The sequence below is a fragment of the Rhinolophus ferrumequinum genome (genome assembly GCF_004115265.2).
Source record: "Rhinolophus ferrumequinum isolate MPI-CBG mRhiFer1 chromosome 5 unlocalized genomic scaffold, mRhiFer1_v1.p scaffold_110_arrow_ctg1, whole genome shotgun sequence".
Lineage (NCBI taxonomy): Eukaryota > Metazoa > Chordata > Mammalia > Chiroptera > Rhinolophidae > Rhinolophus > Rhinolophus ferrumequinum.
This window is the reverse complement of record NW_022680355.1, coordinates 10630386-10642393: the sequence shown is the minus strand read 5'-3', so window position 1 is coordinate 10642393 and position 12008 is coordinate 10630386. Positions and strand designations below refer to the sequence as shown.

General features: G+C 42.3%; 1 protein-coding gene across 2 annotated transcripts in view; it reads right to left on the bottom strand.

Moving 5' to 3' along the window:
• The window catches only part of GAD2 (glutamate decarboxylase 2), a 70180-nt gene that overhangs the window by 50426 nt on the left and 7746 nt on the right, over nucleotides 1-12008 (bottom strand). For both annotated transcript variants that reach the window (XM_033100799.1, XM_033100800.1), the window contains 3 exons: nucleotides 11604-11694; nucleotides 10939-11051; nucleotides 6780-6895 (listed from right to left, as the gene is read on the bottom strand). In XM_033100799.1, coding sequence (XP_032956690.1) covers nucleotides 6780-6895; nucleotides 10939-11051; nucleotides 11604-11694 — 320 coding nt within the window. The remainder of the gene's footprint in view (nucleotides 1-6779; nucleotides 6896-10938; nucleotides 11052-11603; nucleotides 11695-12008) is intronic.

The following is a 12008-nucleotide window of genomic DNA, read 5'->3' as shown; positions in this document are numbered from 1 at the left end:
TGGCCACAAGTCCCAATGTTGAGGGGTGTCTTTGGTGATTTGGGGCAGATGATGGTGGGCTAAATGATCCCAATGCTTCTAATCTAAGGCCTATTCTAAAACAAGTGCAGAGGTCTTCTTGGCACTTACCCCAAAAGCCTAAGATGGGGTCCTTCCCAAAATGTAGACCCTTTTATCCAGACCAGCTATTTGAGAGAAGAAAGAAGCAACCCAGAGACCTCAAATAAAGAAAGCAAAAGAACACACTAGCTTGGAAATATCAGCTCTTCGCTCTCTGACATTCTTAGAGTTAAAAGCCCTACCTTCTAACTCTAAGGTCTGTCAATTGTCCTTGGAGTTGACCCTTTTGTGCCCTCTTTGTGGGCGGACTGAATGGAGCATGTGTGGAGGAACCCTGAATGAGGGAAACGGATTATACATCATCACATATCAAGGATCCCCAACACGTAAATCATGATGCCCAACCTATGAATGAGTTGGGATCTACGACTTCTACCCCTCCCCCTGTCTTGGACCTCCCCGCCAGCGACTGCAGGACCAACATTCTTCCCTTGTCCGTCCCCCTCCTTCTCCATAACCCTTCCACACATCCATTGGTTTGCTCCAGTACCACCTGAAATTTGAGGGAAATGATAGCTCCATCTGTCAGAGAGACTGGTAGCCCTTGTTCTTGTTTCTGCTCATCAAATGGCCTCAAAGAGCATTCTGCTTTCTTTCTAAAGCATCTGATTTACAAAGAAGCTTGTACTCTGAGACTACCTCATTGATCTCTAATTACTATGATTTGGAGGGAAGGGGATTACCTAGCCATTCTTAGAGACGTCATGTGAGTCAGAGGTGACATGGATGTGCACACAGGCACTTATTACTCACACTCAATCCTATAAAGTCATCCCATGTGAACTCGTGCCCAAAGTATGTGCTAAAAGATCCTGGTGTGTGCCAGGCTTAAGTTGACATGAAAAGAGATCCGAGGATATTTGGTAACAAATATATGAACACCAGCACTGAGCATTGCACGGGAATCATTCAGTGGCAGTGCTCACTTAATGGAAAGCAATTATGTGCTTGATTTTAGAACCCTGAGAAGAGTGAAATAAAAATAAGTATGGAAAGAGGTCATTGGAGACAAAATGACCTGAGTTGGACACCTGGCTCTGTTTAGGCAAGTTCCTTTCTCATTCTGAGCCACTGTTTGCTCAGCTGCAGTGATACATTCCTCTCGGCAGAGTTGGTGTGAGAAGTTTAGCTACCGAATGTGAAGTGTCTGTGGATCACCCAGCATCCACAGGTGCTCCCAAAGTTGAGGACCTTCACATTCTCCCACCCTCCTACCTGATGCGATACCATCCTCAGGTCTCCCTAGTTGCCTCAAGCAGAATTTTGAAATCCTCAAGCAAAATTAATGTAATTCATTTTCTGCCTTAAAATAAACATATGCCATATGGGGTATGTAGGGAAATCTTAAAATCATACAAGTAACAATAGAGGATCCAAACTCTCATAAGGCTGTGAATCTTTTGAGTATTGCTCTGGTTTTTTGGGAGAGAGGCTATATCCAACTTAAGGCGATAATTTGCCCCCAGATATGTCCCGAGGCATGTCATCGCTCTCCCTGCTGTCTCCTCTTGCCTCTTGGATGGGCTCAGGTCTTTTCCATGTGGGACACCGGTGCGGGGCTGGATATAACAGCAATGTCAGAGGCCGTTTGTGGAGTGGTTGCTGATGGCCAGGCACTGTGCTCCACCCTAGGCACGTATTATCTCACTTCATCCTCCCAACGACTAAGTGAGTTGGGTATCATCATTCCCATCTCACAGACCAAGTAGAAATAAAGTGGCTAATCCGAGGTCATATCCTAGGAGGTGGCAGAGCAGGCCTTGCCATCATTTCCTTCCAAAACTATAGGCTTTATCCACTATCCTGAAGAAAAATAAGTCTATCCAGTTACTCTAGACCTGCCTCTCAGAGCAAGGTAGGGTCAGTCACCCAATTTGGAGTGTGATCTCAAGGGCATGGGGAAGGGGGACCATTGCCCATCCCTTCCTTGTCTTCCCCTTCCTCTCCCCCCCAGTACATTGTATGCTCCTTGAAAGTGGGCACTGGGTCTCTTTCTGTTCACTGCCATCTCCCCACTGCCCACGGCAGTGCCAGGCACAAAGCAGTACCGAGAAAATGAAGGACGGAATAAAGAAAACATCTCACCGTCCAGTGGCTGGACTTGTGCCTTATTGCCTCATTTCTTTGTCTCCTATTGCAGTGAAAATACCCCCGGAAAGGCAACACGTGAGTCTTACAATCAGTTTCTTGGCTCTCACGTTCTTTCCTGAGAGTAGATTTTGAGGGGTTGGGTAGAGGAGAAAATAACAGGGGTGATGAGGGCCCTGAAGGGGAAAGGAGGTAAGAAAGTGGAGGCAGAGCAGATGGTGCTCAAGGTGGACTGAATTTGGCCCACAATTTCACTTACTGAAAGTTCCATCAGGCTGAGCTCTGTCTAATGGGAATAGTTGCATGGGAGTTGTCTTTTCCCAAGCTATTATACCTAGGCTGCCGTTAGGTTTCTCTGTTTTTGTTCTGTTTTTCTTTTTTTTTTTGTTTTTACATCAGAGACATCTATTTATGCAATTGAAACCATCTCAAGTAGTGTTGTTAATGTGGAAAACATCTTTCCAAAGCAATTATGAGACTGACTTCTGTAAAGAAGTGGGCTGAAGCCATGAGGGGTCTTGGCAGAACATTGGTGACTGGCCCCAGGTCACATGGACATGAGCTGGGATGGGCTGGTGAAGTGAGTTAGTTATGTAATTTGCCTGTAAGATCCCACTATCTGTTATGATTACGAAGAACATTTTTCCTAGACGCAATTATGCTGTTTCAGTAAAGTTATTTCTGGAAGATCTTGTGTCACACGAAGAAATGAGAGGAATCTGGAATTAAGTTCATGGTTCAGGATTCAGAGAGAGAGAGATGTGAACTATTGAGCTGGGATCTTAGTTTCCCTCTAAACCTACTTTCAATAAAGGACATAAAATGCATCACATTAATTTTTGCCAAGCTTTTCTATTACTGAAGATCTGTAAAGGTGATGATATTCTAGCAAAGGATGATACTGAACCAGATGATATTTAAGATCCTTTCCAAACCTGAGATTTTGTGATTCTATATTTTGGAGGAAAATAATCTTGGAACTCTTCACTCAGAGCTTACATGCTATCTCTTGTTTCAAATCAGTGATTTATTTACTTCTTCTAATGTTCTTCGTAGCAATGCTATGTGTTTAATTTAGTCCCATTCAAAATTTCAAGAAAACAGTTTGATTTGAACAAACAGAAAAATTAAATATCTTGCCCTACTTATCAGCAGGAGAAAGTTTTAGTCTGTTTTTATGGCCAGAAAAGAGATAGGCAGCTTTGGGGAGGTGGGAGAGAAAGAGAGAGAGAGAGAGAGAGAGAGAGAGAGAGAGAGAGAGAGAGAGAGATGGGTCGTTTAGAAAACAGAAGGTGACCCTTCCCTTCCTGAATGTGTGAAGCTTCTGGTTGGATGCTAGAAGATGACAGAATTCCTCAATGCCATTTCCAACTCTACACAGCTCTAACTACCGTGTTTCCCCGAAAATAAGACCTAGCCGGACCATTAGCTCTAATGCGTCTTTTGGAGCAAAAATTAATATAAGACCATGTCTTGTTTTAATATAATATAGTACCGGGTATAATATATAATATAATATAATATAATATAATATAATATAATATAATATAATATAATATAATATAATATAATATATAATATAATACCATGTCTCATATTGATTTTTGCTCCAAAAGATGCATTAGAGCTGATGGTCTGGCTAGGTCTTATTTTCGGGGAAACACGGTATGTCAAGTTACTAACTCAGTGCTGAATATAGAAGAAAGGACAGTAAGTTGACCTGCTTCCATAGATTAGGAAGTTACATTAGCCCTAGAATAAACAACATGGGGAAAATAGGACTTGAGAAAAGGTGCCACAAGTGAATGCAGAGCAGCCAGCTAGAGAGCAGTGTTCAGGTCATCTGACCCAGTAGCTGAAAGAGCAGTGTTGGGACTGTTGGGAAGCTGAGGCTCTAGATCTGACTCTGCCATTGAATGGCTGTGAAACCTTCGGCAAAGCATCTCCCACCTCAGGGGCTTGGTTTCTTCATCTATAAAACAAGGATTTTTGTGTTGTTTTAAGTTACCTCATATATGTAGATTTTCCTATGTCCCAGACACTGAGGTTAAGTGTTTTATGAAGCTCTCATTTGATTCTCCAAAAGTCATGGGCCTTTGGAGCTCTCAAAGAGTAGGAGGAGAAACAACTCCTGGAGCAGTTTCTCCCACTTCTCATTGGGTCTACACACAAGCTCACCCACCACTCTGTCTCCCTGCAGGTCAAGAGACTCAGGAAAGGAACCTCCATGCAAAAATGGAGATTGTTTGGCCTGGAGAAAAGGCATTTGAGACATGCCTTGGTAATTTTCTTGCTTCAGCCTGTGGAGATCTATTACTGGGGCTGGGAGAGCCAAAGGGATTGTAAAATCTGAAAAGATTAGGGGAATATATGGCTTGGCCCGAAGCTCAAAGGACCTACACCAAATGATGAATGGAATGGAATGGCACTGAGGTACGGAGCCAGGAAGGAACTAGACACAGGCTTGTATTACCTCTTAACCTGGAGCTTCAAGGGCAGGGCTTACTTTTAAGGGCCCATCCATCCAGAATGATTTGGATCAAGTATTCAAGGAGACATAGGAGAGCTTTCAATGAACTCTGAAAACACCCTCCAGCCCAACTCTATGAGATAATGAGGAGGGTTTTTTCTTTTTGGTTTTTGGTTGGGAAAGGGAGTAACAATTTAATATCACCTTCACATTAAGAGAAAGCTCTTGGTGGAAATTTGATTTGAGAAGGTATAAAATGTTAAATCAACTGATGAGGTGTGGTGTACAGAAATTTGTTGCTACATCTTTTAATCTGGTTTCTACATTGGTAGTTGGGGCAGGGACCTCACTGATCTGGGAGTCAGGAAACCTGTTCAATCCTGGCTCTATCTACCTAGCTAACTGTAGCCTCTTCATTTTTAAAATACTGATAATAATCTCTGTTCTGCCTGTCCTACAAGATTGTTGTGAGAATCAATATATGTTGGAAATGTGTTGAAAATGGTCAAATAGTTATCTGATATAAGTTAATATACATTAGAAAAACAGTTCATTTGTCAAAAATAAGCCTAGAGTTAAAACCAGTTGGTATTTTAGGGAAGGAATATAATGAAATGTTCTTTCATAATTATGTATGTGGATAGAAATATAAGAGAAGGGAGAATCAAATAGCTGTATAGCTGAATTACCTTTCTTTCCCATAGAAATGAAGAATTAGATTCCAAGTTTGCAATATTAAGAAAAGAAGGCATAGCAAAATTATTCCCAGACCACATGACCTGAGCTTTCTGAGAAAAGTTAAGTGAATTTACATGAAGCTTGAGCCCAAGAAATTCATGCACAACTCAGAGAGCACAAGGCAGCCTGCTGGTCGACCAACCTCATTTCAGGCTGTACAAAGAGTATGGAAACAAAAAGAAAAAGATGCCCCATATAAGATCATCTAGGCTTTTTGAGTCTGAGAATATAGTAACATTTAACTATTTAGGGGTCCAAATCCATTTCAGGGAAACAATAATTGGAAAAAAAACTATATCATGTTTTTCTACCCTTGGAGAAGCTGAGAAATGAAAATTATCTCATGGTGGGGTACTAGGGTTAGTAGGCTGAATAATGCACCCCCCCACACACACAAAGTCCACATCCTAAACCTGGGACCATGTTACCTTACATGGCAAAAGGGACTTCACAGATATGATTAAATTAAGGGTCTTGAAATGGGAAATTATCCTGGGTTATCTGGGTAGGCCCAATGTAATTACAAAGGAAAGAGGGGACAGGAGGGTTAGAGCCAGTAAAGGAGATATGGTGACAGAAACAGAGGGGAGAGAGAGAGAGAGAGAGCCAGAGAGAGAGAGAGATTGGAAGATATTCTGCTAGCTTTGATGATGGAAGAAGTGGCCACGAACCAAGGAAGGCAGGTGGCCTCCAGAAGCTGGAAAAGGTGAGGAAAAGGATTCTCCCTACAGTCTTCAGAAGGAACACAGCCCTGCCTGACCCCTTATAGATTTCTGATCTCCATGTTACCAGGTTATGAATTCATGTTGTTTTAATCCACTAAGTTTGTAGTAAACATGACTAAAAACAAGATGCTAAAGATAATTTGTTAACATAAATCATTAGTTTCCTTTGATTTAATGGCTACTGCTGTGGTTGTGAATTTTATTGACTGGTTTTCAATCTGTACTTGCCCTTTGTTTCCTTGTTATGAAGACACACACACACACACACACACACACACACACACACACACACACACACCACTTAAAACATCCAGGCACAGCCTGGATGGTCCAAATGAGTTCACCAGCACTCTGCTTTCTCTCTTCCTCCCCTTCCCGCAACACACAACATTTTCACCGAAAAGTAAGTGTAGGAACTAGAGGTAAAAACATCCTGCTTTCTCTTTGAGGGTTTTCCTGAATTTCAAAGAGAAAGAGTTCATCCCCTGGACCACTCAGCCATTCTCTCCCCTCCTTCTCTCCCAAGAAGTATCTTCTGGAAAGAGAACCTCGGGGGATAAAGCATTTCCAAGTATCATTCCTTCAACTCGGGCTTTACGGAATATAACCTCAAACATGGGAAGAACAGAAACACGTACATGCTCAGATGTGAAGGCAATGAGCCTGGGAACGGCGGCCATTCCTTTCTCCTTGACTTCCGGAAACATCTTAAAGCGCGCAATCAGCATGGCGTACATGTTAGATATGGCGCCACCTAAAGTGCATAGCAACACACAGTTACCTCTCCTAGCCATTATCAGCATCGTTTCGCATGCAAGCCACATTCCTATTGCCAGTGACCTAGAGTCTTCCTTGGACACAGGAGAAGACATTCTTATCGGCTGTCCTTTGAATTGAACCCTCAGACTCAGGCACTTAGGTAGGAGGGTCCAGAGAAAGGAGGATTGGGGGCAGGGGATGGATGCTCCTCCTCCATCCTCATCTCTGTCACTAAAATGAACTGCGATTGATTCTGCTTTTGCTGGGAGGTCTTTGAAGAGGCTTTTAAGAACTGAGAAATTGTTGCCTTCCGTCCCAGCTTGCAAGTGTGGTCATTCTGCGTGAAGCCTAGGAAAATCCTGCTTATATTCTGATGGAGAAGACTTGTTATCGTTTCAGCTCATGCAATGTGTTTCACTTAAACTGAGACAAATCAGTTGCTGTTAATGATGTGAACTATAAATCAACAATTTTCACAGAATGAGGATAAACATCCAAGCCCATCTCATCATACTCATCTCTTAATTTGCCCCAAACAGTTCTTCCCTCTCAAAGACATCATTGAAATATAATTGTAATGGTTAACAAAATCTTATTTCATAATTATAGGAAAACACACAACTTAGGGAATTTTAAGTTCATATTGAATCACTTTTCCTGAGTCGTCTTAAGATTGTCAAAGATATCATACCATCAAATTTATATCTCATAAGTAGAGTCTCGTTTGACAAGCAAAGAAAAGTGAGTTTTCCCCAGGATTGTTGGAAAGATTAGGATTTTTGCTATCTAGGAATAAGACTGATTGTTATGCATACAAATGAATATGCAAATGAATATGGAAGTCGTGAGATCATGAGGTACAGTGAAGGTACTGTCTCCCCTTCTCACCCAAAGGGGGACATGCCATCCTGTGAATGCTGGACTTCCGGCTTCCCTCGGGAAGCTGAGAAGCAAAAGGGCTCTCTATACCTAGTTGAATGGTCCACACAGGGCCATGATCTTTGCCTCATGAGTCCTGGGCTCTGATGCAAGCAGGCAGCCTGACACAGAGCAGTCGTCACCCAGATCCTGGCTCTGTCATCAGTCAAAATGAGGACAATTTCTACCTCTTCTGGACCCCAGAGACATGGGACAAGCAGAATTCAGGTCAGACCCACTCTGAGCAGACACCCTGTTTAAAAGTCTGACTGTCCAAAAGTTTACGGTTTCTCAGTCCCGGCACTTAACAATATTCTGGGCTGGAAAGTTCCTTGTTGGGTGGAGGGGAGGCTGTCCTGTGCATTGTAGGGTGTTTAGCAGCATTTTTGGCCTCTACCCACCAGATGCCAGTAGCACTATGCTCTCCCTGTGTGACAACTAAATGCCTCCAGACATTGCCAAATATCCTCTGGAGGTCCAAATCGGGGGCAAAATTCTCCTGTTGAGCACTAGTGCTCTCATTCTTCTCAGAGAGGCTGGGGAGAAAGGAAGGCAGAGGCAAAGGGGGGAGGTGTACACAGAGGAAGAGCATTTCTTCACAGGACACTTATCCAAGAAGCTTCCAGCTCTGCCTTCCCACTCTTCACTTTGCTCCTCAGTCATTCTCTGTCTAAGGGTTCAGCAGCCCCGAGAGGGATGAAGAGGCTTCTGGGCCTCTGGAGTGAGAGAACTGCTTTGTGCAGCACAGGCAGGAGAGCAGAGGCATGAGGCCTGCATGCCCTTATTTCTCATGAATCTTCCACAGAAAGGATGCAAAAGCCAGCCCTGAATCATTCTGAAAATCCTGGTAGGAAAAGGTTTGTGGCTAAGCTAAGCCTTTCCTCTTTTTCCCCCAGTACTTCATGACTTGCTGAGCAGTGAGGAGTGCTCAGTTCTCTCTGCCTTTAAGGCACAGGTGACATCAGCTAAACAGATTTCTTCTAGAAGTCCCAGAAGACTTTCCATGAAGCACAAAGCCTCTGGATGTTATAGATGGAGGAGTAAGGCAAACTGAGCTGAGCTATATTTTCAAGCCACAGACCTATCTCTTCATGCTTATGCACATCTCAAGCACATAAGATGTGTGATTTCCCCTATCGCCACCCTTAAAACATAAGGCCCTTTGCCCCAGGAATAAGGCTGGCTGCTACCTAGAAAGGTATCCATTAGCAAATAATGATGCTATGGTCCATGTCTTATCTGTAAGGCCTGTAGAGAGCAGAGAAGAAACAGGTTGCCAATGGCCTTTTCTTCTGTCCCCTCCCCACTTTGTCTACATTACACCGCAGCATGACATCTACGGCTTCCCTCTTGGGGTGAGAGCATATGATTCTTTAGTATCCAAGGAAGGAGTACCATGATCAAGCTTAAGTCTTGCCTACCCCCTTCTCTTGATCATTTCCTGTTATTGATCAGGGTGGCAGGGCAAGCCCTAAGACCATACCTGGCTTAGCAGAGCTACCAAAGAGGACACTTTCTCTGGGTGTTTATTTTCTGGGGCAGGTGACTTCCAAGCCCAGCCCGTTAAATTAGTCCTGGCCTAAGACTCCTTAGTCAAATTTTCAGGGTCAACAAGAGCAGCTGTTCTCTCCCCATACCTGGGAACCATTAAAAGAGAGGACAGGATGGTCCTGGCTCCCTGAGGGACAGCTCAGTCATACAACGAACCTGATAAAGGAGGTAGACTAAAGGTAGGAATGATGTTGATCCCTGAACCCTACCCAATTCCTCATGAAAAAAATACCTTAAGAGCTTCATTTCCAGGCAATGATGACAAAGTTCCCTCAACAGGAGATGGATTTCCAGAGGAGAGCTAAGCACTAAGTTCCCTACAAAATAAAGGCTAGCTTAAAATTCATCACAGCTGGTGTTCAATGACTTAAAAAGAAAAGGCTAATTTTCCTTTCCATTTAACTAACACGTTTTCCTTCAGCACCTGAGAAAAAATGTGCTATATCTTTGAAAATATAACATAAAATAGCAGATCTGAGCTTGTAAGTAAAGTTGCTCGATTTAAGCCTTGGCCTTGAGGCCTCTGTCACTCGTTTATCTTTTCTTCTTTCTACCTTTTCTTTATTTTCTCTCTCCCTCATCATCTGCTTGTCTTTGTAGATTTGCTGACGGGAGATCACAGTGTGGCCTTTGCCTGTCCTGACAATGGCAGGTGTGGCACTGGCTCTGTGTACTGAGCCCTAGGGGGGCACCCATCCTGTACTGAGCCCTAGGGAGGCACCCCCGTTATGACAACCTTCCTCCTGCCAGTGATTAGCTGGTGATCTGCACACTAGGTTTCTTTTCCATGGGTCAGTGACTCCCTCTTTCCACTGTCCTCCTAATTTCTATTTCTTCTTTGCGTCAAACCAAGGTCACACACAAGCCTGGGAACCAAGGGCAGGGCTTTTTCTTTCTGTTTGATTCTCCTGTCTGGAAGAGGTGTAAACAATGGAGTTTAGAATGCAATGGCTCGTGATAACAGGCAGGATGGAAAAGATTGAATGGCATGATAAAGAAGGGAAGGAATGAGGAAATTCTTGAAGAAATCATCATTCTGTCTTTTTTGGCTCTAAGAAATTATCTCCCAAGGCAATCTCTGTCCTCCTTGATCAGCTTCTCTGCTTGTAGTTTGAAAGGGACAAGGTACATACATAGGCTCTATTAAGTAGGTCTGCCTCGTTATGCACCCTCAAGCAGAGAATGCTTTATTAAATGTGGCTACCCTTTTTCTTTCTCTAATTCTGGGAAGGGTATCAGGGAGTGAACGTTCTTATTAGCAATCTTCATTCCTTTGTTCCACATGATCCATACATCCTGTGCATAGGATTCCAGTAGAAGCACTAGGTAAATATCATCTCTGTTTATGCTCTTTCTGAACACAAATAACTAATGTGCAAGCATGGTGTAGTTGGCTCGGAGGCATGGTCAATGGTCATGTGTACTTAATCAAACTGATTCTTTTGGTCAACATACAGCCTATTTAACCTAAGCAGAAATCCAGAGTAGATATGTAATCTTTCCTTGGTTCATAATAGGGCATTGCATATCAGGAGTAAAAACACAAAGAAAAGTTGAAATATCATATACCAGGAGAAAATATCCCATCGCCAGAGCCCCCTGGCCAGCCAATGATTTCTCTCATTTTCTTTAGCGTGACATATTCCAAAAGCACAAATACTGGAGCAATTTCATAGGTGAACCTGAAATGTAGTAATGGCCACATTTTATGTATGTAACTCAAAGATATAATTCACCATTACAGTATCTACAGAACTATTTCTTTTTTCAAACCCTATAGTCACAACTGTTATGATTATAGCATTCAGCAGAGAGAAAATTATGTCTTCTAAAAAGGTTTGCTCATTTTCCTGTTTTTGTAAGTCAAGTGTTTCAATTACTGGCTTAGTGCACAAGGATCATTTATTATATTAAGTAAATAAAGAACATTTCTGAGTAACACTATTTAAAAGACAACATCTGGTCTTATTTCTCTTTTACACTATGCATAATTGTAAATCCAAAATGCAAAAAAGTTTCTTTTGTGTTTAAAAATATATCGTATAGCTTTGCATGAAAGTTATATCAGAACTATTTTCTATTAAGTTAGAGTGAATACCCATATACTTCTGAAGTCCATATCACTATTTTATGGGCTACTTAATAAGAGATTTTCACATGACAGGTAGAATAAAGACTATGGAATCTCAGTAATAATTTTCCTGGATTACACAAAAACATAGTTAGCTACTTACATGTTAGTGTTTGCTGTTGATGTCAGCCAATCTGCCGCTAATCCCACCATATCCAGCCCAGTAGAGAGTTGATTGAAATATCTGGGATGCCCTGAATAAAAAGGAATACCAGAATCAGGACTGCATCCAATGGAAATAAATGCCTCTCAAACACACCATTTCTCTAGCTAAAGAACCTTGAAAGATCAGTGATAGCAAATCCATATTCAGAAACTCAATACACACACACACACACACACACACAAACACACACGTACACACACACACACCACACACATCCCAAAGGAACATTTCTTTTAACAAAAGAGACTATTTTGGATTTTGGTGTTTCTCAAAACACTCTCTAAAAATATTCCTTCGAATATTTCCTATCAAAATAACAAACATGGCTTGCAATGCAGACAT